The sequence below is a fragment of the Thamnophis elegans genome, chromosome 6 (genome assembly GCF_009769535.1).
Source record: "Thamnophis elegans isolate rThaEle1 chromosome 6, rThaEle1.pri, whole genome shotgun sequence".
Lineage (NCBI taxonomy): Eukaryota > Metazoa > Chordata > Lepidosauria > Squamata > Colubridae > Thamnophis > Thamnophis elegans.
The window spans coordinates 70,300,513-70,327,365 of record NC_045546.1 but is presented as its reverse complement, the minus strand read 5'-3'; the positions used below and the strand labels follow the sequence as shown (position 1 = coordinate 70,327,365).

The window sequence follows — 26,853 nt, the reverse complement described above, 5'->3', positions numbered from 1 at the left end:
GAGTTAGCGCTTTCCTCTAGCTTTGGACCTAGCAGATGCGGCCTTCCAACCGCTGAATGCCCTAAGTAGCCCGTTGGTTACTGTTACTTAAAACCCTCGGCCATTCGTTTGCTTTGTTTTCAAGTAGTGCAGGTTCCAAATATTTAAGAGTTGTCCTTGATGGAAATGGGTGCTCTCCAGCATGGACGGTTTAGAATATGCAGTTTGTAGATACTAAACCAAAGATTGACTTGGCTGAGGTTGCCTCTCAAATTTTCTCATAGCAGAGAAAGAACCTGGAAGAAGGAAAGCAAGGCCTGGAAAGCTGCTGTGTGGTTCCAATGACACTGCTTTTGTTTCAATGAATCGGTCAGGTGTCTAGTCAGAGGAAAAGGAACTTGTCTTTTGAAATGCATTCAGAACTGTGGATATGAGCACAGAACTATTATGTGGCATACATTCTCAATATATTCTATTGTAAAATGCAAAGTAGCAAAGATTGTGGCCTCTTTCTGCCTCAAGTTAATAGGAATTGTAATTTCCCCTGATAAAGATCCTTTGATGCATATAATACATTCCACTTTTAGGGCAGACATTCTGGTTTCAGGTCTTTAATGTTTCTTTATTCCTTCACCTTGTTTTATAAAGAGGCTGTGTTTACTTTAGCCCTGAACTTGGGTAAAATTCCCTATTTAAAAAAAAGCTAAATAAGTTCCAGGATTTAGCTTGAAGAGAAGAAAATTTAATTTAGAAATTGTAACATTATTGGGTGTTTTCACGGCAGTAAACATCTTAAGAAAAAATTAGGCTGGACTCAACTGTCATCTAACTCTAGGCCCTTTACTGTTCAAATTTGACAAGGAGAGCACTGCAGACCACATTGGGAAACAGTAGCAGGAGAGAATGGATCTTTGATTTAATCCGGAAAAGCTATTCTGTTTTGGACCCTCTGCTGGGAGGATAGCATGATTTGCACACAAAATGACCTTCCTCATAAAGAGGAATGGACATAGTTTGGCAGAAACATTGTATAAATCTCAAGACAGCCTCTTTCCGCATTTTGCAAAATAAGGTACCTTAGAATTTGACGGGTCTATCAAAACACTTAGGAGGGGGATGTTTTCTAAATTCTTTGTATAACAATGTAATCCTGAAAGTAAATGTTGCTCTATTATGAAGCCCTGGAAAGCATCTTAGGAGCGGGCAAGTAAAAGCCCTTGAAGTCATGCAGAGTTTTCAATTAGGGAGCTTTAGACAGGCGGGAAATGGTGCGAATTTCAAAACGAACGTGCTATCATATCCTAGCAATGACCCCGACACGTCGGAGGAGGGTGGCATTGGTTTATGCTTTCAAAGGATTAAGTTGGCGTCGAAGAAGCGGTAGTGGTATCGCAGGTTGCCTCTTGAGGGGTGCGGACTCCTGCCGGCTCTCTCTTCGCTCGAACACTTCGTCTCCCGCAGACGGACGGCAATTCCTCTTTGGGGACGGCGGGCGACGGAAGGGTCTGCTTAATGGGCCAAGAAGCGGGATGAGGAGGGCGCAGTGGGAGCTTCCTTCTCCGTCCGGTTTATGTCCGCAGACAGACCTGAGACATACGGCGGCTTCTGAAAGGGGGGGAGAGGAAAGAGAGTTACTCTGACGATGCGGCCGCGTATTCGCGTTTGATCGCCCCCATCGGATCCATCTCCCCCGAGGGAGAGGCGGCGGCGGCGGAGGCGGCGGCCTCAGTCCGGGGTGCGCGTGAGGAGGGAGGGGGGATGGAAGCGCGCGCGAGCTGGGGCCGGGCGGAGTCTGTGTCCCTGGCGAGGCTGGCCTGGCGCAGCGCGAAGGCGGGTGCGGGGCCTGGCCGACTGCTAACGGGCGGCGGCGGCGGTGGCAGCGGCAGCGGAGCCCGAAGAGAAGAAGGCGCGATAGCCGGGCGGAGGACGGGTGGGTGGGGCCTGAGTGCCAAGAAGCGAGCGCCTCCCTGCCCTCGCCCAGTCTAACCCGGCGAGGCGCTGCCGTTCCCGATCCCCGGGCACCTCTCCTGGTCCTCGCGCTCTCGCGCTCTCCTCCTCTCCCCGTTCCTCTGCCCAGTCGCGCGCTTCCCCCTCTGCCATGTTAGCCGCTCTCTCTCTTTCTGTCTCCTCCACAGATCTCGCGAGAGCGGCCGGCTGCTGCTGGTGGCTGCGGAGGGGGTTGGAGCGGCGGCGGCGGCAGGAGCAGTAGCGGCGACGGGCGGCGGCGGAGGAGGAGGAGGAGGAGGCGGCGGCGGCCGGGGGGCGCAGGCAGGCAGGCGGGCGTCGGGTAGCCCGAAGGCATCATGGCGGATAGAGACAGCGGCAGCGAGCAGGGCGGCAGCGGCGGCGGGGCGCCGGGCTCGGGCCCTGGCGGCGGCGGGCCCGGCAGTAGTGGCGGCGGCGGGGTGGGCCTCCAGCACGAGACGCAGGAGCTGGCCTCCAAGCGGGTGGACATCCAGAACAAGCGCTTCTACTTGGACGTCAAGCAGAACGCCAAGGGCCGCTTCCTGAAGATCGCGGAGGTGGGTGCGGGAGGCAGCAAGAGCCGGCTGACGCTCTCAATGTCAGTGGCGGTGGAGTTCCGCGATTATCTGGGCGATTTCATCGAGCACTACGCGCAGCTGGGGCCCAGCCAACCGCCGGAGCTGGCGCAGGCCGCGGACGAGCCCCGGCGGGCCCTGAAAAGCGAATTCCTGGTGCGCGAGAACCGCAAGTATTACATGGATTTGAAGGAAAACCAGCGCGGGCGGTTCCTGCGCATCCGCCAGACAGTCAACCGCGGCCCAGGCCTCGGCTCCACACAGGGCCAGACCATCGCCTTGCCAGCGCAAGGGTTGATCGAGTTCCGCGACGCCTTGGCCAAGCTCATCGACGACTACGGCGTGGAGGAGGAGCCGGCCGAGCTGCCCGAGGGCACCTCCTTGACGGTGGATAACAAGCGGTTCTTTTTCGACGTGGGCTCCAACAAGTACGGCGTTTTCATGCGGGTGAGCGAGGTGAAGCCCACCTACCGCAACTCCATCACCGTCCCTTACAAGGTGTGGGCCAAATTCGGACACACTTTCTGCAAGTACTCGGACGAGATGAAGAAGATTCAGGAGAAGCAGAGAGACAAGCGGGCCGCCGCCGCCGCATCCTCCTCCTCCTCCGGCGGAACAGAGCAGCAACCAGAGACCGAAATCAGCAGCAGCAGCACCGCTATCCCCACTGGCCCGCCCGGAGCCTTGCTGCAGGCGGAGGAGCCAGAGGAGGATTGATCTCCATCTATCTTTCCTCCCTCCTCTCCACATCCCTCCTCCCTGTTTGGCTGCCTCCTCCCTGCCCTGCGACACAGAGACACTGGTAATAATGACAACAACACACAGAGAAAGACATTATACTGTAAGGGAGAGAAAGAGAGAGAAAACCAACATCCACAAGCCGAAAATAATGCATACCGTTAAATATACCTGTTATAACTCCAAGGGGAGCACCATCTACCTATCCACCACCAAAACTGACAGCCGAGCAAGCAACTTCTTTCTCTCACCCCATCGCTGGATTGTTCCTTCCACTCTTGCTCATCGTATAAAACAGTAAGCAGCTGCTAAAAACAAACAAACAAAAAAAAATTACAAAAAAAGTAATAACATTATATAAGATGAACTGTGTTTCCTACTTGATTAAAAAAATATAAAGAACTGAGTGTTTATTTCCCTAATTAACCAAGAACTTTTGTACACGTTTAAGCTATTATTAAAAAAAAGTGTTTGCAAAAATGGTCAAGATTAAAATATTGCTGAATTATATTAAAAAAGAGAAAATGTCCTTTTCATGTTGAGCTAACATTTGACTTTAGCACAAAAAAGAGATATTTTAGAACACGTAAAATAATATTTTTAGTTTTTCTTCTCATTTTGTTACCAAATTTCAAAACCTTTCATGGAGGTTATTATAGTATATTTGACACCCTATATACCTGTGATTAGAGATGTGTATATATATACGAGGGCTAGGCATGCTGTGTGTCTGAGCTTTGTCTAAATGTTATGCAGAAGTCTGTAGAGTTTAAAGGTACGTAGGTTTAATTCATGCAAGGTAAACAATAAGTGCTCTCTTTTATACAATATGCATTGCATCTGGACCTTAAGCATATAAAATGGTCAGTGAAACTTCTGTGAACATAAAGAAAAATATTAAAAAGGCATTTAAATGAAATTTGCTAACTTGTGATTTTTATGGTTTGAACCAAAGTTATTCAAATAGTAAAAAGAGAGAGAGAAGTGATCTCCCATATTTTTCTGCACCTGTTTGGTTTACAACTAAGTAGGTATCTTGTCATTGTTGTGTATATGAGATGTAATTGTATTGTTCATAATATATATATTTTTATGAAGTGTACTTAAAGTACTTTAACAAGCAGCGATTTTCAGTATGCCTTTTTTTTTTCAACAACAGGTGGTAAGGATTTTTGTGTGGCCACTAGCACTATTCTTTTAATTTGTTCAGAGTCTCAGTCAAAACTTCAGCTTATGCTAGTGCTAACTAACCTGTGTAGGCCTGTGGTAGACATCAGTTCAACATGATTATGGTATAATTCTACTGAGCCATGGATTTGAATTTCCTTTAAAAGTAAAAGCCAAGTTGGTGTGTTGTAAAGAAATTTTCATGTAGCTGTGGTGCTAGTTGTTACTGGCTACATACTTTATTCATGTAGTAGTGACTCCTCCCCAAGTGTGCAAACCTTCAGTTATAATTATGTACTTTGTGTGATATATATTAAAGCTGTAAAGTATAAAAACAGTCTGTGAGAATACTAACCTTTCTGGAAGTGTTCTCCAATTTGCAATTATTTGTAGTAATATACTTTTACAGATTTTTATTTAAAATGTTTGTGCTTTTAATTGACTAACTACTTGCTGCTGTATAGTAAAATATTAATATATTTTTATCATTAAACTGCTGCATGACTATCATCATTGCAAGTGAAAAACAATAAATGATGCCTTAAAACATAGAAAAAAATAGTTGGAATTCTGTAGGAAGAATGGACAAAACAAGAATCTTATTGATTCTTGAGTTTCTGAGTGTATTCATTTTCTAAGCTACTTTGACAAATTTATCAGTGTGGATTTAACTATACTGTATGTAGGAGATTCTACCTGTGGGAACAGAACTGTGTTTTGGTTCTCATTGATTGTAAGAGATTGGGTCTAGGTACGACAATGATCGTCAAAAGAAATGTATTTTTGGTTAAAAATAACCCCCTTCTTTACAGATGTATTATAAGTTATTAAGGCAAGTCTGTTTCAGTTGTATCCTTTATTTTTAGTTAAATATATTTGCTAATGGTGTCTATATAGCACCAAATGTGCAATAATATTATAGTGGTTAGGAGTTTTTTTTTAGAATCACTGGAATTTATTACAATTGTTTTCTAAGATGCACTTTTCCATAAGGAAAAAGTAAACTTCCATGGTGCACAATGTTTTCGGCCGCATGTAAAACATTGAGTGTCAGATTTGCTTTGTTTTAATTGGAGCATTTGTAGGCGGTTTCATACTGTATTTGAACTTTGATGTAGAAAGGACTGCATTTTCCATGCTGTAGGTAGTTGAAAAGCTTAAATGTTTTAATTTTTGCTATTTTGTTTGTAAGTTCCACTATTCCCTACAGTGTCTAAAGTTTTAATTCTAGAGATTGGCAGAAGCGTTGTTTTTAGCAATAACTTATTTTGTATGGGGAGAGGGACAGTCTTGTTCCATTTGAATTAAATCAAACTTGTGTAACAGCAAAATACTCAACTTGGTTTTAGAGTGGACATAGACTGTAGACCTGTAAAGAGAATTTAAGTGAGTACTTTGCTTCTCAGGGTGTGATCGTACATTATACTTGTCCCATTGTTGCCTGTGACCAGATTTGTATAACATAAATGTATGTTTATCAAAGGCAAAACTAGAATGAAGGTACATAGTGTAGGCAGTTAGTCCTTACCTACCTTTGACCTTCTAAATCTGTTGTCTGATCCCAAGCAATGTTGAAGCTATTTTAGTCAACAAATACACACACATACACACACACACGCACACCTTTACGACTTGTGGACTTCAACTCCCAAAATTCCTCAGCCAGCACATGCACTGGCTGAGGAATTCTGGGAGTCCACAAGTCGTAAAGCTGCCAAGGTTGGAGAGCCCTGCCTTATATGATGGAACAAGATGACATGTGAATTTTATAATTCTCCTTTTATTATTAGTCCAATTCCAGCAGAATTTGGTGTCCCAAGTTGAAGAATCTCCCCCCTCACCTCCGTAGGCACACTAGATACTTTAGGACCTGTTCAATATGCTGTTATTTGAACCATAAATTAGCTTGATTTGAATTCATGTTTTTCCAGTTGAGGTGCTCAGTACTTGATAAAGGTACAATAACTCACAATTAAAATAAGCAATAGTGAGAAAATCTTGTTTAAAGGCCAGATGAATAAAAGTAATGGTATATTTGATCATATTTGGTATTTTTTTAAAAAGTATGTTCAAATGTGCCAAGCATCCAGCTTTTGGAAAACATGCCTTATTTTTCCTGAATATGTTTTCAGTGTCTTGTAGGAAAGATCCACAGTTATGATATTTTATATGAAATGCAAGAAAACTTGAAATCCACTGCAATATAAACATAAGTCTGTTTTTGTTTTATTTTTAAATGAAAGGGGCACTGTCAAGTAACTTTTAAAATATGATCTCCCTTTCAGACTATCACAGCATGGCAATTGTGTTCATTTTAATTCCACTTGTTTTTTTTAAGTTGCTCTGTCTGAGAAATTAAATAAATGAGTTAAAATTAGCCACTGTTGATTCATGCCTCTTTATTATTGTATGCTGTAAAATGCCATTTTCAGCCAGAGGGGGAGCTAAAGTAATTAAGAAAAAATATTTACTGTAGAGCAGAAATTATCTGAGTGCTAGAAAAAATTAGCAGAGAAGGGCAAAAATGGGGAATGCAACATTTATTAATCTATCAAGAATAAAAGGTGTAAGCAACTTTTGCATGCAGATAATGGAAAACTTATAAAAATGTAAACATAAAAATACTTGACAGTGTCACTTTTTAAAGTATCATTTCAGGGACTGCATCTGATTCTATGTAGCTTTCTTTGAGAAGTACTACTGGTATGAAACAGAAACACCCAATCAGTATTTTGTAAAATGTTGTAGATCTGTCTATTGAAGAAGCAGAAGAAGGATAGTAGGCCAGAAATAACATTTCAAAAGAACAACATTTTTTACTTTTAAAACATTGTAACACTGCTTTTAATAGCCAAAGCTGTGCAAATTATTGTATATATTGTAGTTACCTAATTAGATGGGATTTTTGCACTAATAAGTACATACAAGTTACCGGTGTATGACTTCATGCTGACCAATAGTAACAAATCAACTTTGAATTGTAAATAACACTTTTGGAAAAAAAATAATCTTCCTGCAAAGGATTAGGATGCTTGAGTCGGATAGTTATGTTAGCAAGATTAAGGATAAAGATTAACTTCATAAATTAGATATTTTTATATGTCCAGTTTACTTTCACTAATAGGAATGTGTTTCGGTCATCTAAATATGGCTTTAAGAATTTTGAAATTACAACATGTGTCTCATCCTCATCCCTGACAAACCTGTTTTTTCATCTCGTTCAGGATTTCATTTAACCAACAGTTCCTATATGTTTGGAATGAGTGATGGTTATGTTTTAGTGCCATATTATGTCTCAGAAATCAAAATTAAATTGATTTGGTGTCTTGGTCAGCTATCTATCAGTAAACTAAAAATGGAGTAGTAGTAATATTATATAAGAATAACTGATGATCCCATAATGCACTGTTAATTGTCAAAAAGTTAGTTACAGTGAATTAGAATAATTGTATTGACATTTTAAATGTCTATGGAGATTCTAAATCATCCAGGTCATGGTTGTTCCAAAAGTGCTTTTTCAAAAAGCAACTGGACTTTTTTTTTGGGGGGGTGGTGGTTCATTGAAAATACTGATGCAGATAAACCCCCAAGTTGCTTTACCAACTTTCAGAGAACTAACAACAGACCCTCAGAATGTTAACAACCAGATGACTGCAGAGTACAAATCCTTCCATTCCCCACTAGTCAGTTAGAACTGAAGAATCTTCTTGGATGAGAAGTGAAACACCAAGGAAAAAAAAAATCAAGAAAATCTACTTGCCCTTGGGACATTCACATTTCATGTTTAAAATAAAATCTCAGGTATGTTTGATTTCTGACGTATTTTTTTGTTTTATAAATTTACAATAGAATCCTACTTCTCCTGCCCATCTTCCTTCTGGGCATTGTACTTTCTAGTACCAGTGCTTATACTCTGTATAATAACCTTCTCCAATTTGATACCCTCTAGGCACAAATATACGTTAGATGTATAGATTTATAAAATCAAGAATTCCCAGAAATTGTAGCTGCAACACATCTGGAGACCGTTAAGTTTAAGAAAGCTGCACATATATTGATAACATGTATACTTACATGTCGACTTACAAGAGTTCATTTAGTGACCAAAGTTACAACATCACTGAAAAAAATGACATGACCATTTTTCATACAACTGTTGCAGCATCCCCATGATCAGAGTTCAGACAGTTGGCAACTGACTCATGATGGTTGCAGTGTCCCAAGGTCATGTGTTCACTGTTTTTGACCTTCTGACAAGCAAAGTCAATGGAAAACTCAGATTCATTTAATAACTCTTACTAACTTAACTGCAGTGATCACTTAACAACTGTGTCAAGAAAGATCGTAAAATGGGGTAAAACTCACTTAAAAAATGTCTTGCTTAGCAATATAAATTTTGGGCTCAGTTGTGATCATAAGCCGAGGGCTACCTGTATAACATAAGCTTTCTATAAAGATGAATCTTCTAGCTACAGTTCCCTCATGCTTTCCTGGCAATAAGAATCAGGCTTTTCCTTAATCGAGTGGGCAACTCTAAACTAATCAGAAGCATAATTTCTTAATACTGGGAGATGGAAATTTCAAAAAGAAAAGTAAAGTGAAGGTTAATATAGGCTTCAAAGAAAATTAATACCCATGAAAGGCGAATCAAGAAATGCCAAAATATTTGGCCCTGTCCACAAGTTTAATAGTTGCTTTGTTCTGTCCTCTGCCGTTCTTGGCCCCCCTTTCCAAGTATGGTAAGTATGATCCCAAGTAATAAAAAGGCTGCTCAGCATATTCTAGGTTAATATGCATAATACTGCAATGTTTTGTGAAGTTCTTGGTGCTCTCTGAAGTTGGTTGTTTGCTTGCAGACATCATGTTACCTAGTTGGGTCATCACACATCTGCAAGCAAGCAAACAACCTCAGAAAGCACCAAAAACTCCATAATTCTACCCTGAGCTTCATATATTCTATTTCATTATTCATCTATTAAAACATAGAAAATTTTACAATTTTGGGGGTAGATAAATATAGCTAATTGTTTGTGATCTTAGGAAGGACTATATTTACTAAATATTTCTTCCTCTGTTACTTAGTATTGTATATTTAACAGTAAAAAATGTTTGATTTATTAAGTCATTGAACAGTATATTTTTGCACAATATTTTATTATGGGCATTCTTAATTGAAATAATAGTGTTTGAGTTGTTTCTGGTTAGAGACTGCTAATCTTACCAGATCTTCCACCTTGTTCTCATGTCTCTGTTTTACAAATGCGCATCTTCAATATATTGTTATCAGATATATAATTGCTTAGCATGATATAAGAATTAGATCATAGTCTGAATTGTTTAAGAAAAATGAACATGGAAATTCTGGCACTCATGCACTTAAATGCTAGCATAATCTCTTTTTTTAAGTTCATGCACTCTTACATCTCAAAAAAATCTTCTCGAAATTAAAAAAAAAGATACGTTCAATTAGATCACTACCTTTTCCTTCCTTTCAGTGCTAGCCTCTGAATTAAATGCCAAATTAAGTTTATTTATGAAACTTTATTCAGTTTGAAAAGAAGCATACTATGCAGGATAGAAAGCTCCTGTTTGAGCAGTGAAAGACTTGTGCTCTTAATGGTCATGAAAATCTGAGTCCACACAACTTGTTAAAAGTGCAGATTGTTTTTAATCATGATGCATTGAGGATAGCATAAGGATGGAAGTCCAATACAATAAGCAGAAATCAAATAAATCACACTGTAACATAGCATGCATGAATCATGTACTTGGATCCACGTATTTCCATATTACAAGATTTTTTAAAAGTGCTGCAACAACATATTTTTTGCCTCTAAAACAACTTTTCCTATTTTAAAAAAAGGTAGAGAAGTTTTTCAAATAAAAGCTAGAGAAGTATCATATTTTTTGGAGTATAAGATGTTACAGAGTATAAGACGCACCTTAGTTTTTGGGGAAGAAAAAAAGAAAAAAAAATCTGTCTCTGCCTACCAGCATCCATGGTATTCAGGTGACACATGGTAACAAGATCAGCCAATGAATAAGCATAGCAATTAAGTCAGCCAATGAGGGTTATTTGGACTCTGAAATTTGCTGTGTGAGCAAGGAGGAGACAGGAAAGAGCCTGGCTTAGCCGAGAACTGAAAGTGAAACTACTTGTGTTTTGCTTGTGTTTGCTGCTACCTTGGAAAACCTGCTTTTGGTAATGTATTGTATATTATTATTATTTTGAATCCTGCTGAATCAGTTACTGTGTTTTCTGAATGTGATTGCTGCTGCAAACTCTGACCAGCCAGGTCAGCTTCAACACATTGCAGCCTGATTCAGCACAGCTGATTGGCAGGTGGCGCAGACTGCCAGAATACCCCTAATCAGCTGTTCCAGCTTGCAGGGATTGCCACTGACCATCGCTGCCTCCATGCCTTGTGTTTTTGGCCTTGGGTGGGGGTGGGTGGGGCTACATTCAATGTATAAGATACACCTAAATTTTCACCCTCTTTTGTGGGGGGGGGGGGGAAAGGTGCATATTATACTCCCAAAAATACAGTATTTCAAAATCTGTAAAGACTGGGAATTTTCCTGTCATATCTGTTCATGTATTTTAAATTATAAATAAGCTTAATCCTCTGCATATATTTTGAGAAATTGAATGAAACTCGCCTAATTGTACATAGTCTTGGAGGAAGAATTAAAATCATGTTACCTCTAATTATCTACAGTAAATAGTGAAAAGGCAAAACAAAATTGACACCTATTTTTTCCCAAGGAAGAAAGAATATTGGCAATGCAGGTGATAGCATGAAGCCCCTCGAGGGATTTTAAAAAATTAAATTCTAAGCTTTTAAAACTTAGAAAAAGTACCCTTCTAGAACTTTCGTTATATAAGGCATTTATTTTACCTTGTGTGGTAAAAAATTCAGGGCACATTTCTGGAATTCCTATCTTAAAATTCTACTTTGTTCTGATAAAAACCATGAATTTACTGAGTATATTTTATTTTTTATATGGCCTTATAAAAATGAGGTAATGGGATTGAGTTCTGAGTATAGCTACATTTTCCTTTTTCTGGCATCTTAACCGGGGTGAACTGCTACAGGTTCGCTCAGGTTCAGGAGAACCCATAGCTAACATTATGGCTGCTTTGGAAAAACCTTCAAATCCCACCCCTTGCTGACCCCGCCCATTCCTCCCCTCCTAGGAGTCTCCACACAGCCCATTTTGAATGTGAGGTAAGTGCAGGGCCCGTGTGGAGGCTTGGGGAGGGGAAAAACGGACCTCCTGAAAGTTCTGAAAGGTTGGAAACGGGCATGTTTCTGGTCTCCAGAGGGCCTGTTTCCGGCTTCCGGAGGGCCACCAGAGCCTGGGGGAGGAAGTTTTCGCCCTCCCAGAGGCTTGAGGAAAGCCTCCAGAGCCTGGGGAAGGTAAAAATATGCCCCCTGCCGCCGCCATGGTGCAGGAGACTGACTAGGCCTCGCTCACCATGGCCATGCCCACCCAGCAACTTGCCAGAGAACCCGTTGCTGAAATTTTTGAAGACCACCCCTGATCACAACCCTGATTTTTGCAGAAGATTTCTATCTAACACTGCTAGTTTCTATTTGATTGGTCATTTTATACAGTCATTTGACTACTCTAGTAGTTTACTAGAGTGATCATTTGACATCTCTAGTGGTTTTACCATTGACCATAACTCATATATGAAATCTGCCCTTAGATTGAATGGAAGCTGCATGCTGTATTAAAAATGATTTTAAGGTCTTATTGAATGTTTGGAAAATGAATGCATGTTATTCCCATTCTGAAACAAGTGAATCCTCTGAGATTATTTTAGTTCCATGCTCCACTAAAAATTATACTGCTTATATTTTAAAGTCATGGTTTTTTTTCTAATCCCATGCTTAATAGAAGGATTAATGGGTTTAATGTTCTCCAGTTATCTTTTGATCAGTAGGATCACTGGCCATTTTAACTGACAGTTATAGAATTTTTGTCCAATATAAACCAAATTGTCTACTGCCTGTCAAAAAGAACTTTGTAAATGTCTATATAATTTCATTAAATAAAGCTTGTTTCTATGAAATTAACTTTTTAAGTTAAAGGTACCGTATTGGCTGTCAAAAGTAGAATATTTTGCTTCAAAGTGTTCTTTATTTTCTGGAGAAATTGGTGCTTTGTTAATTTGTTGCTTAGGAAAGGAAATTCTGGCTCAGTGGTTTTATTTGGTAGACTCAAAACAACAATTATATAAAATCAGATTATATATGCAATATTTAGTAGTAATGAATGAAGAAAGATGATAAAAAGCCTCACAGGTATCTGAATATTAGGAATGATGTGATTGAAACTTTTATTAAATATCACATGTCCTGTTCCATTTTTGTGGTTCCCAGAACAATCAATATTATTTTGGTATGTGGCATGCAATTTTTTATAATCTTCTCTTTCTTGTTTTTACAATAAAAACGCAACACATCCATTTATCCCTAAAATTGGCACATTCAATAACAAGGTGTAGGATTGTATAACCATATTATGCAGAATAACAAAGGTTGTTTCTTACCACTTAAAGGTCTATCTCACAAATATCTCACATTTCTTTCAAAACGTCTAACTTGAATTTGCATAATTTTCTAATTTGACACTTTTTTCTCTCACCCTGTTTTGAAGCCATTGTTTTTTTTTAATCCAGTCTGCCATGTTTTTAGCGATCAAGGACTGGTGCACTGTACTTTAATGTGGTTGCTATTTTATATTGTTTGTCATTCCTTCATTCCTATTGATTTATCTGCTATAGTAAAGAAAGACAGGACACATCTCAGTACTATCCATTGTGAGATATCAAAAAGTCATGGCAACATGATCAAAGCCCCAGCTGTTTTATATAGTACTTTCATAACATCATCTTCACTTTTTAACCTGCTTCCCATAGGTGCCAATGGTAGTTCCCTATGACTTCTCAACAACTATGATATTTCTATATAGCATTAATATCTTTGTCTTAGATTTTTGCCTGCATGTTTTTATAGGAAAATGATATATAATAGTTTGTATTCTTAACCAGCGCCCCCTGGTATTATAATGGGAAGGATTGTTGTTTTGAGAGACTACTTACCTACAGTGTAACCATCAAATATATTTCTAAGTATATAAAAATCACAGTTTGGTATAAAAGGGTACACAAAAGAGTTACGGTACTATTCTTGGGAAGTAGATAAGAACAAAAGTTTATAAATGTTTATTAATTTGCAGATACTATTTTATCTATGACATTGTAATTTATTGAATTTTCACTGCATTAAGTAAGAATTTTTAGACATGATTTTTTTTTTGAACAAGCTGTGGTGATCTGATCTGCATATATTTGCAAGATCACCACATATGATAAAATGAACCTGGATTTTGATAACCTTTCTAACATTTATTAGAAATCCCTTTATACATTTTGGCTAGTCTATCTGGGGTCAAGTACCAACAATACATTATTTTATAAAAGTTTTCTTTCAAACTATAATTTTGTCCATACATTCATCCATTTATCTAGCGTTATACCCAATTTTTTCTTGCACATTTTACACTCTTTTACCATACACTCTTGAATACATTCAGCTTCCAGATTCATCCTGAGTAGCATTTTATATACTTTAGGAATCAAATCTCTAGAACATAAATTAATGTCCAATTCAGATTTAGTTCCTGTGAAAACAAAACTTTTTTTAATCAAATTTAAATCTTTCAAAAATTCTATAATAATTAAACCAATCATAAACAAATCCTTCATTTACTGGTTGCTCTCTTGTTTTTTCTCTTAAATCCCTCTTTTTCAAATATCGATTAGTCTCGATATGCCATCCATTTACATTCCGAAATCATCTCTGTTCTATATGATGATAGCCAAAGTGACACTTTATCAGTTAATCTTCTTTTATGCTTCCACCATACACGTGCAATCGATTGCCTACGAAAATGAATTGTAAAGCCAGGGTTAACTTTTATTTTGTCATATCACAGATAGGCATGCCATCCAGATGTCAAATCAAATGCTTTGAGATCTAACAGCCTTGATTTTTTTTTAAATTATCCAATCTTTTAACCATACCAGACAACAAGCATCACAATATAATCTAAAATCCAGCAAACCCAGACCTCCTCTGTTTTGGAATCTTGTAGCACAGGGATGGGTTCCGGCAGTCACTACTGCCGGTTTCCTCGGGGGCCTGCTGTGGGTGCTTCTCACATGCATACGTGCTTAATGAGGGCTGTTTGCTTATGCACAATGTAATAAAAATGGCTTTGCACATGGGCAGAAGTAAAAAACAAGTTGATGGTGCCTATGGTGCCACCCAGAGAACCAGTTTGGGGGTGTGGCAGGCCTGGGTCACTGCTGGTTCCAGTGACCCAGGCTGCCAAACCACTACCGGTTCGGCTGAACTGTGCTGAACCGGTAGGAACCCACCACTGTTGTAGCAGCTTAGATTTAATTATTGTTATTTTATTTTTCCAAATAAATGTAGATATATCTTTCTGTCACTGTATGATGGTGGAATCTGTAATCAATATCAGAATAGTCTGAAATAGAAGTTACATTTTAGATAGTATATTCATTTTAATTACTGAGATTCTGCTCATTAATGACAAATCTAATTTTTGCCACCTATTTAAATTCAATTATTTCTCCTTCCATATTTTACCATAATTATTTTTGTAAAGCTTAGAATTTTCCTCAATAAGAGTCAGCCCCAAGTATTGTACCTTTTTCACAACTTAAAAACCAGTTTTAAATTCCAATCTCTTCTGATCTTCCACATTTATGTTCTTAGTATTGTCATCTTTGATTTATTTATTCTTAAACCTGCCATTTCTCCAAACATTTTAATCTTTCTCATAACACATTCAATGTTTTCTAATGGGTCTTGCACAATCAATACCAAATCGTTGGCAAATGTACATAATTGGTAATTATGTGTGTTAATTTGTAGTCCTTTGTTATCCTGTCTAATATCTTTATTTAATAGTTCCAACACTAGAAAAAATAATAAAGGGGATGAAGGACACCCCATCTTGTTCCTTTCTGGATTTCAACTGGTTTTATAAAGTCTCCATTCACCACACTTCTAGCTTTCTGGAGCGTACAACAGAGGTGGGTTGCTCCCGGTTTTACTACCGGTTCGCTTCGCGCATGCACAGAACAATTTACAGTGAACTGAGCATGTGTGCATACTACTGAACATCATGCCCGCAACAGCAGCGATGATCAGGGAACCGGTTTGGGGGCGTGGCCAGCATGGGTCACTGCCAGTTCTGTGACCTAGGCCTAAATACCACTACCGGTTCGGCCAAACCAGGCCAACCCTGGAGTAACCCACCTCTGGTGTATAGATGGACTTAAGATCCTGTAAAAAGCCCAATCCAAAATCCATCTTTTCCACTATTTTAAACATAAAGGCCCAGTTTAAATTGTCAAAAGCTTTTTTCTGTATTCCGAAATATTAATGCAACCTTTTTGTCACTACATTGTTGTACTTATTCAATTATATTCAAAATTACTCTTACATTATCCTTTAGTTGTGTTTTAGGTAAGAAGTCACACTGATCTTTATGTATATAATCCTAGATATAAAAAATTCATAGTCATTATTAAGGAGAGAGATTGGCCTATAGTTGTTCACAGAAGTTAAATCCAATCCTTCTTTGGGTATTAAAGAAATGTAGGCATCCTTCCAAAAGTCTGATATAGGGTTCCCTTTTAAAATAGAATTCATTAAGTCCTTCATTGGAAGAAATAATTGATCTTCAAAAATTTTATAAAATCTGCTCTATAGGCCTTCTGGTCCTGAAACTTTGTCTTTTTTAGCTCTTTTAATTGCTTCTGTTATTTTGAAAGTTGTTATTGAACTTTTCAAAATTTGCTTGTAGTTTTCCTGTAGTTTAGGAAGATTTTTAGTTGTATTTCAGTTGTATTAGTTTAGAGTATCCTCCATTGTATCTAAAGAGCTATATCGTTCTTTATATAGATTAGAATAATTCAAAAAAAGTATTTGAATTTTTGGTTATCCATTTAAGTCTTGTTCCCCTCTTAAAGCTTGGTTATCATCTTTTTTTCTGTCTGTTTCTTACTTTGTATGCCAAACCATCTCCCTAATTTATTTGCACGTTCAAAAAAGTACTGCTTCATACTTTAAAGTTTATTTTCAATATCTGAAAACAGTCAACGAAGACATTTGTTGTTCCAATATTTTTAGTTAATTAAGTATGTTGGAATCTTCTGGTGAGTTCTCGCCTTCAATTTAATTTCTTGTAACACATTTTGGATTTTTTTCATCCATCTCCCTCTTAATTGGTGTATTGTATTGTATAAAATATCCTTGTATCACAGTCGTACAAGCAACCCATACTGTTATAGGAAGGTGCATTGGATAACTAATTAACTAAATAACTAAATTTACACAGGCTACTTCTCCAGTTTGCTTTGAGCTACATGTCCCTTCTTTTGTACCCATTGTCTTTTTCCCTGCATTCTTAGACAGAAAGGTAAACAATTAATTTATTCTCCCTCTCCCTCTCTCTTTCTCCCCCCCCCCCTCTCCCTCCCTCTCTCCACTCTGTGTATGTGTGTATATGTGGTGTCCATGACAAATAGAACTGATGAGGTCTTTTAACTGTAATCTCCAGAAAACGTGAACTGGCAAACTCTATTAAAAATTAAAAAATGATTGCATGGTGATGGGAAAAGCATCATCTGAATAATACTGCAAAAATGAATGAAGGATGTCACATTCTTAAGAAAAGTCATGGGTTGCCATTTACTAATTGCATTTAGCAAAGCTATCATGTTGGCAAATGAAAACTGAAAAGAAATTGCATGGAGATTTTGAAAATTTTACCATGTGGTTCCTGTTGTGATCCCTTTCCTTTCCCCCTAAGTAACTGTTTAAATTGTTTAAACTTTTAATATGTTTCTGTTCTGATCCAGTGTTTCTCATTTTCACATTCACTTTGTACTTCATGATCTTCAAGAAACAGAAGATTATATGAAGAAATCACACATTAAAAATATTTATTTCTTGGTTGAATGGGTATATTCCAAACCTCCTTTTTCAGTTGATGCAGAAAATGGAAGAATCCAAGACAAGTAAAAAGCAAGAGGAATTAGTATATATGCTGTGCAGGAGTATAGTGCAAGTTCTTGTGGTACAAGTTTGCAGATTGTATTCCTGTGCCATTCATGGATATAGTCTATATTTTGCAATATTTCAAAGTGCTTTTCAGAAATTATGTGCTATGTATTGATTGCATAGCCATATACAATTGAAATGCTAATAGGAGCAACACATTATCTTGAATTCAGATTTTAAAATATGTGCTGCAGTATGATTTGGGTACAATAATATTGTCTAATTTTCTTTTCTGATGAATATCTTTTTTACAAATGTTTTCCATATTTTATTTTACCTTGTGGAGATGCAAAAATACTTTTAAGGCAAAACCTCCAAGCTTTTCATTTGTAAGCTTAGAGTTTACAGATCCATTATAGGGTCAGATCTGCCCCATTTTTGTCTGTATTTTTTTCATTTGCACCTCGTTGCATGGATTGTTTTTTGAATATGATATGCTGCTTTTCATTATTTTGACAAATAGGTTATTGAATAGAAGATAAGTATATATAATTTTAACATAATTGAATTTGAAGATGGGCTTTAAAGAGGGATGAATGATTCCAATCTTGTCTCCTTCCTATTTTTTCCAATTATTTACCAAAGCTGGATCCACCTCTGGCTTATTCCATGTCCTGGACAATTGTGGAAATGTGTCACACCCTTTTTCTACCATAGCTGAATCCCCAAGCAACAACGTGTCAATAATCAATATACTACATTGTTGTCGCCCCTTCCTCACATCATTACACAATAAGGGGCCTCATTGGTCCCATCATAGTATTATAGCTAAAGACATTGTACTGTACATTTTTTCTTAAGAATAATTAAATGAATAATAATTACCTGATGTCCCCAGATCTACCAGGAGTACATATACCTAGAATGAAGAAGAAAATTAAAGGTATGCTTAAAGTAAAAATGAGGATTCCATTTTCTGAACAGATAAATATCTTTGCCCAATCTCAATTAAATCTCTGAATTTATATTCTTCAAAAAAAATCATTAAGAAGCAACTCAACCTCACGGTTTGTAAGTCTTTATCATTCTTTAGTATTTTGCTACAAAGGAAAAATTAAAGGTGTATGACATTGGAAATGGAATATCTCCAAAAGCTGGCTATTAATAATAAAAAATTCTCCCTAAGTGGGCCATGTATCATGATTGACTTACTTTCTACATTAAGGGAAAATCACTCTTCATATAAGCTCTAATACATGGACTGTTTTTCCTTCACATAAAATGTATTTTCATAATTCTAATATGATCTTTGAATTTTGCGTAGAAAGAAAAGCTTATTTTAAATGTTGCTCAGCATAAGCAGGAAATACGTGAAAATATTTTGAAAAGGAAAGTGTTTATACTATTGAATAAAGTTTGTTTGTTTGCTTTTTAGTAGCACGAGGCTTCTGGTTTGGGACAGTAAAAGAAACCCAGGCACTATACTTTGTTGAAATTCCCCATATACCATATTCTGTCTGACTCACACACACACATTCTCTCTCAGTTTTAAAAATAATAATACACAAAATAGTTAAAATGCAGTAGTCTGTAGAAACTGGGGAATACACTGACAATTTTTCCATATAAACCAATATTTACCAGTAATCTTGTGTTTCTATTTTTGTTTTTTGGCAGACTTTTACCAGTAAATATCGGTTTATTCCTGAAACCAGAAGCCCTAAACATATCTTTGTTTATAAGGTCAGTCTTCATTTCCTGTTTCTGTCCTTCCCCACTTATTTACCAACTCTGTTGTTTTTCAGGTTATGGAAAGTGTGGAGTATTCTTTTTGTTTTCCTGCTTGCCGTCATTTTTTAAAAAATTGAACTTTCTAAGACGTGCAGACTGGCATTTTGGGCATTCTTTTCATCTTAGAAAATTTTACATAAAGCTAATAATTATACTGAAGTCTAGAGGAACATTCAACTTAAATGTTCTTTATTTTAATATATAAAATTGCAGAGTGAATTAGTCATCCATTTAACAAAATTCTTAGATGGGCATTGACTATTTATATGTTAAACATTATATCATTCCAAAAAGTGTTAACATGTAGTAATGAAGCACTGAGTTTAAAATCGGATTGTGCTTTAAGTGAATTTTGATTTCTACAGAATTATTTAAATAAAAATGGAATTGGACGCCAATAAAATTGTTGCCAATCTACAGTGAGAGTAGCCAATACGGAATGACTTTGAATTTATTGAATTCAATATATTGAATATATTTTCTGAACATTTGAAATGTTGGTGATGCATTATTATAGTATACTTAAGTGAAATTACCTGCCAGCATCCTTCTTTCCATTAACTCTTGCTTTGTACATGTACATGTATCACTATCAAGCCATACTTTTTAATTTACAAATCAAGTAGTGTCTATCAGTGGAGCACTGGTAACTCCAACAATACCCTCATGTGCTTCTTGTCATCTGCTTCTGATATCGGAATGCCTGCGGTCCCATGGATGTATTGGGAATCTCACATATTGGCGATTGGGTTTATGATTTCATGTTCCTCTGCATAAGGCTTTTTATGATTTCAACTATCACACTAAATGGGTGGAACTATGTTGGCTGTCATGCTATGGGAATGTTGGAATGGCCTGTAGAGTTGTATAGCATTTATTATATTTGTTTATATCACAATTCTTCCTTTTAAACAAAATCCCTTTCATTCTTGAATTTTCACAGTTTCTTGTCCCAATTGAAAACTAACTTTCCTCCCCTTTTGCAGCTTTCTTTTTGTGATTATGATTGTGCAATATTATTGGCCACAACTTTAACCTGAGCAATTGACACTGATCCATCTTCAAATCATTCAGAAGACTTGAAGAGAACTCCTCTTTCTTCTTTGGAATTCAAATGTATATGTTTCATCTTAAAATATTATTTAAAAGTCAAACATCTTCAGTACCTATACATTATGTGTAATTCAAAAAGTTCCTAAAATACTATATTATGAGCCTTACCTATATAGATAATTCCTTTCATGATTTCAAATTGAAAGAAGACGTCATTAATTAGGCATATCAGTCATGTTTTTTTAGTGTCAATATTGTAATTTTGTAATATTGTCAATATTTAATCAAATTGTTGCACAGATGCCAATTAAATTTTGTTCAAATATGCTTTACTTTTCCATATTATATTTCTGTCAGTATTCGGGTTTCTTAATTAGAAAGATACAGATAATTCTGTGCGCAAACTTTTCCACAATACTAAATATCTCTATAGAGATAAAGAGATATATAGATACATACAACTGGAATTCTAAGCCGGATATTGTTAAATCTTTGTGGATTTATATCTTTACTGAGTGCCTGTTAACAAGGTACCGTATTTTTCAGAGTATAAGATGCACCAGAGTATAAGACGCACCAAGGTTTTGAAGAGGCAAATAAAAAAAAGGTAGGTAGATAGAGGGATAGGGAGGGAGAGAAAGAGAGAGAAATACAGTAGGTAGGTAGGGAGAGAGAGAGAGTACTTAGGTAGGTAGATAAATGGATAGAGAGAGAGGAAAAAATAGAGAGAGATAGAGAAATACAGTAGGTAGGGGGAGAGAAAGAGGGTAGGTAGGTAGGTAGGTAGGTAGGTAGGTAGAGGGAAACAGAGAAATAGAAAGAGATAGGGAAATACAGTAGATAGGTAGGGAGAGAGAGAGAGTAGGTAGGTTGGTAGATAGAGGGATAGAGAGAGAAAAAGAGAGAAATACAGTAGGTAGGTAGGGAGAGAAATAGAAATAGAGAGAGAAATACAGTAGGTAGAAAGAGAGAGAGTAGGTAGGTTGGTAGGTAGAGGGAGAGAGAGAGAGAGAGAAATACAGTAGATAGGTAGGGAGAGAGAAAGGTAGGTAGGTAGATAGAGGGGGAGAGAGAGAGAAATACAGTAGGTAGGGAGAGAGAGAGAGTAGGTAGGTAGGTAGGTAGATGTTTTCAGGTGTATTTATCCATGTGCTGGAGAAGGAAATAGCTGACAATCTGAAGCACCTAAGGGTTTCTTTCTGCTGGCACAGCACTTGATCAATGTAATTCTCATCAACCAGTTAAAGAGCTTTCCAAAAGGAAAAAAAAAACTTTTTGCACTCTGCAAACTTCCCCAAAACGGCCTGTTTTTTTCGCGAAAAATAAAAAGCATAAATAGCCTGGGGGGAGGCAAAAACGAGCAAAAAACGGCCCATTTTCCACGAAAATGGGCCCAATTTTTGTCAAAAAATTGCATGCATAGCCTTATGGAGGCTTATAGAGTGCTGCTGGGGGCTGGGGGGGGCATAAAACGGCCCATTATTTGCTCATTTCTGCCCTCCCCAGCTCCCAGGAGCTCTCTGAAAGCCTTCATAAGGGTATGCACAGCCATTTTGGTGAAGGGAGCCAAAAAAATCCTGTATTCTATGTATAAGACACACCCAGATTTTCAGCCTCTTTTTTGAGGAAAAAAGGTGTATCTTATACTCCGAAAAATACAGTAATCTGAAATTTTGAATTACACAATGATCAGGCTCACAATGCCAGACTAAAGTTTCAAATACTGATTTGATAGGCTACGACAATATATGGCAGCACTCAAACAAGACCTTTTCTAGCTAATTTGCTCTTGTTACTTTCAAATGTTGAAACAAGCCAGGATTTACCAATTTTTCACTGCAGGCAAAGCAGAAACTAAGCCTTCAAATGAATCAATATTCATAAATTCAACCTTAGCCCCTTAAAGATGGCATCTAATCCTTAGTTGTTAGAAATATTTAATTATAGTCATAAAAATCTATTAATAAATTCCTGTTCCTATTTTTTTTCTCATTATCCCAATCAGGAGGAGGAAGCAAAAGTGATTTTGCTACGTGTACCCAATAAAACGCTAAGTTAACAGGGTTTATTTTGCCATATGAAGGTTTTTTACTCCTTTATGTGCAAATGTGGCCAATGACACAGCAGGGTTTGTAAATATTTTTGAATAGATGCCATCAGAAAGATAGTAAAAACTGAAAGACACTTCCAAATTTAACAGAATAAAAACGGAATAGTTTAAAAGTAAATCATTTTGATTTTGGGCCTCAGATCTTCTCAATTTTCTGCCCTCTTGAATTCTTAACTTAGAATGAACTTGGCTCAAATATAGGACCAAGGTTTTAGCACCTTGTACACAGTTTAAACATTTCCAAACTGTTTTCTAGGTAAGAAGAATAATGGGAACTACTCTGGAAATCAGTGCTTGTTCTGAAAATCTTTTCTTCTCAAGATGAGGTACCTGCACAAATAATCCAGGAAGTTCAGAATGTTATTGTCTCTTGAGAAATAATGACTGCTGGATGACTTTTTATTATCTGACCATAGGGGTACTGTTAAAATTTATAACCACTTTTAAAATAAAGGGATTTCCCTTTTCTCACAATCGTGCACATCATTGTATTTGAATGGAAAGATTTGACAGGGCAAAGTAATCCTAAATACCTTTCCTTTCTTAATATAGAATGTTTTGCACATGTCAATTTTCTGTAAAGATCAGAATAATGTTTCTCTTGTCTGCATATTTTTGCTAGTTAATATTTATTAGATGTGCCAAGCTCCATTGGATATATTTTTCTGTAACTTCTGAAATTATTAAATAACCATATATTGTATGAGTGCACACATTAGAACACTGGAATGTTGACCTAAGCATTTTTATGTAAATAATTACTATTCTTCAGTTGCAGAATAAAGCCTAGATATCATCTCATAACTGTTGTATTTTTCCCTAATGGGAAATGTTCAGACATTCTGTGATGTATGTACTTGTGCCACTGTTTATGTGTAACTACTAATTATAAATTGTAAACATGCTTGTTTCGTTGTTCAGAATAGTATTTCTCTTGTTGAAAATATTTTCAGTTAAATGTGAAAAGGAATTTATTTATTTTTTAAAGATTGTCTTGCAAGGTCTGTTTTCTCTACTTTTTCCCTTAAAAATAGTAGGGTAAAGATTGGAATTTTGTCTAGTTTTTCACTTGATAGACCAAAGTTACTATTGACACTGTCTTGCAATGCTGATCAAATGTATATCTTTTTGCACTTTAAATGAATAAGAAATGAGGAAAATCAAAGCGTCAATTGTACATACATTCACTGTACAGTGAATGTATACCATTAGTTAATCTGTTTTAAACAGAATATTTTCCTTTGTGGGAAGGGGAATACTCAAGCAATGTATTTGCTAGTCGATATAAAGTGTTTACATGTAATTACTTAATAAATTATTTGATTTAAGATGGATCTTTCTGGTGATTTTTAAATGATAATGATAATATCTGGTTTTTGTCAGGGTATAAGTGTTTAAAAATTGTATGAAATAATCCATTTCAATATATTCATTTGAGTAAAATTCTGAGGAAGGCAAAAGTCCTGCACTTGGGGCTGCGCACAGAGAGCTTTGCTTCACTGTGTATTAGAGACCATACAGCCTCAAAAATTACTCTGCTTCTTGTCGGCTTTTCCTCTGCCGGAATATGCATATTTTACACTGTTGTGGCAGTTGTTCAATATAGCCAACTAACTGGCTCAGTGACCTATACTGCAGTAAATGTGTGGGCAGTTTTGTGGGTGAACCTGCTTAAACAACTTATGATATTTTATTATGATACTATGCTATACCAGAGACAAGATCCCAAATGTTAAAATAGAACGCAAAAGTAAAGCTGTTGTTCACTCCCTTGGTTCTATAAGATTGGGCTTTTTACATTTCCTTAAAAGGATTAACAAATATATCTTTGAATGTAGTTAATCTGTGTTCTTTTCATTCTTGCATAAATAAATTATAGTCAGCAATAAAATGTAGACAAAATTAGAAATAATCTGTAGCATAACTTTCCACCACATTTAGTTTAGTTTAGTTTAGTTTAAAGTTTATTTATAGGCCGCCCTTTTCCCTGGGGGGACTCAGGGCGGCTTACAACTCATAGGGAAGGGGGTACAAACAGTAACACATAAGAACAATACATAATTAAAATAGAACACAACATTCATACCATTCGGGTGGGGGTGAGTTACAACTTTAACCCCAGGCCTGACGGGATAGCCAGGTTTTAAGGGCTGCGCGGAAGGTCTGGAGGGTGGTGAGGGTACGAATCTCCACGGGGAGATCGTTCCAAAGGGTCGGAGCTACTACCGAGAAGGCTCTCCTCCGCGTAGTTGCCAGTCTACACTGACTGGCAGATGGAACTCGGAGGAGGCCTAATCTATGTGATCTAATTGGTCGCGAGGAGGTAATTGGCAGGAGGCGGTCTCTCAAGTATCCAGATCCACTACCATGGAGGGCTTTATGGGTGGTAAGTAGCACCTTGAAGCGCACCCGGAGATCGACAGGTAGCCAGCGCAGCTCGCGGATTTATTAACTTTGCTTGGAAGAGCAGCCCTAAGTAGGCAGAAGTAGAAACACTGCATCTCTATACGTAATTTCCAAGTTATGATAATTATGCCTAAATTCAGTATGTAGATCCAGTTAGCAGCGGGGGGGGGGGATATCTCATTCAGTGATTAACTGAAAATTATAGATTAATAGATTTTATGAAACTAAAACCAAATCTTATGCAACCATCTCTATATGAGCCATCATGATGCAGTAGTTAAAACACAGTATTGCAAGTTAACCCTGCTTACACTGCCAGGAGTTTGATTCCTTCAACCCTGACCAGTTCAAGGTTGACTCAGTCTTCCATCCTTCCGAGGTTGGTGAATGAGGGCCCAGATTGTTGGGGGAATAGGTTGACTCTGTACACCACTTAGAGAGGGCTGTAAAGCACTGTGAAACGGTATATACGTCTAAGTGCTATTGCTATTGGTATCTTGAGTGAACATATGCAAATATGTCAACCATTGGCTCTATCCTCATAGCTAACGATAAGAATTCTGGATTTTCTCTTACCTTACTTTAACAGATATTATTATAACACATGAATTTATTAATAGATTCTCATGAGAATAGAATTCAAATCCATCTTGTATTGGGTATACTTTAGGTTAACCAATCAACTGATTGGTGGGAAAAATATGCTGAAGTCTCCAGGGTTCTATACAGTAAAGCTATAAAAGGAGTGGCTATAGAGTACACGAAGGTTGTGGACTATATACCAGTAACTGGGTCTAAATATAAATAGTGATTTGAGATTAAAATTAAAATGTTGAAAATGTATGTGGCCATTACTGCAAAAGTTTAAATGTTGACAAAATAAGCAAAATAGTTATTGATATCAGCAGTAATTGATAACAATTAGGGCAAGAGAACAAAGAAGTTGCAAATTAACATCCTATTTTCAGTCCTTAGAGTCCCACCTTTCTTTTTCTTTTGGTGAATTTAAGGGACAAAATGAAGTGCCTTAATGCTTGCAGAGGCTTAATGCACTATTAAACTGCACTCCTTTAGAAGTCTTAAAACCTCAATTTGTAGACCTATGCCTAAGGTGACCAGATGTCCCGATTTCAGCGGGACAGTCACGCTTTATAACAATTTGTCCTGTGTCCCAGGCCGTTTTAAAAAAGTCCCGATTTTCTAGCTTCATGTTGAAAGCCCAGTGGATTTGCTTAAGAAATCCTAACCGGGGCAAGACAAAAACACCCTGTCTAACTTCTCTCTCTCTGTCTCAGTACGTTCATTGAAGATATTAAAACTTTAAAGCAAGAAAACGGAAAACCCCCCCCCGCCCCTTTTACCTCATTTTATAAGAAAAAATGACCAAATACCATAGAGCTCCAGGAAATACATGGCTAGAGGGGGCGCGAGTGTTACTTCCTGGATTTTCTGGAGGGGAGGGGCACGGAGGTTGGAGGTCGGCTCGTGTGGAAGAAAAAATAGTGGCAAAGTTTCTTTGAAAAATATTTCCCTGACTAATTTCACCATTTTAATTTGATCAGTTCTTTGTATTAACATCTACATCATTCTGGATTGACTTGTGCCTGCTGGTAAGTGAGCTGGGTTTTTTTCTTTTATTTTTTTAATGTATTTTAAAATAATATTTTATTTATTGTGCATAAGTTTTTTTTTAAAATAGCTTTATTCTGTGTGGATTCTTTTTTTAAATTGTCTTAGACTATTTAAAAAAAGATTCTATCCAAAATACAAAATACCAGCTGCAGTTATTCACTTAAGAACTGTTGCAAGAAAGGTGGTATAATGGGCTTAGTGACCAAAGTTACAATGGCATTGAAAAAAGTGACTGATGACCATTTTTCACACTTAGCGACCATTTTCACACTTAGCGACCATTGCAGCATCCTCATGGTCACGCGATCAAAATTTTGATGTTTGG

At 37.3% G+C, this 26,853-nt stretch overlaps 1 protein-coding gene and 1 long non-coding RNA gene across 7 annotated transcripts; one reads left to right on the top strand and one right to left on the bottom strand.

Moving 5' to 3' along the window:
• Positions 1-1,305: 1,305 nt before the first annotated feature.
• Positions 1,306-2,086, bottom strand: LOC116510080. Its single transcript, XR_004255610.1, has 2 exons — positions 2,002-2,086; positions 1,306-1,584 (listed from the first exon to the last, which is right to left on the bottom strand). It is a non-coding gene; the product is annotated as an uncharacterized LOC116510080 (long non-coding RNA).
• Positions 2,087-2,258: 172 nt separating this feature from the next.
• On the top strand, positions 2,259-23,824 carry PURA (purine rich element binding protein A). Of its 6 annotated transcripts, XR_004255606.1 has the most exons (4): positions 2,259-3,554; positions 19,214-19,279; positions 20,314-20,987; positions 22,747-23,824. XR_004255606.1 is itself a non-coding variant. In XM_032219463.1 (1 exon), the coding sequence occupies exon 1, from the start codon at positions 2,283-2,285 to the stop codon at positions 3,234-3,236; it is 954 nt and encodes a 317-aa protein (XP_032075354.1). In that variant the 5' UTR covers positions 2,259-2,282; the 3' UTR covers positions 3,237-4,217. The 6 variants fall into 6 exon arrangements, 1 of the variants encoding a protein (XP_032075354.1); XR_004255607.1 differs by lacking the exon at positions 20,314-20,987; XR_004255608.1 differs by having other exon boundaries at positions 19,214-20,443.
• Positions 23,825-26,853: the final 3,029 nt, after the last annotated feature.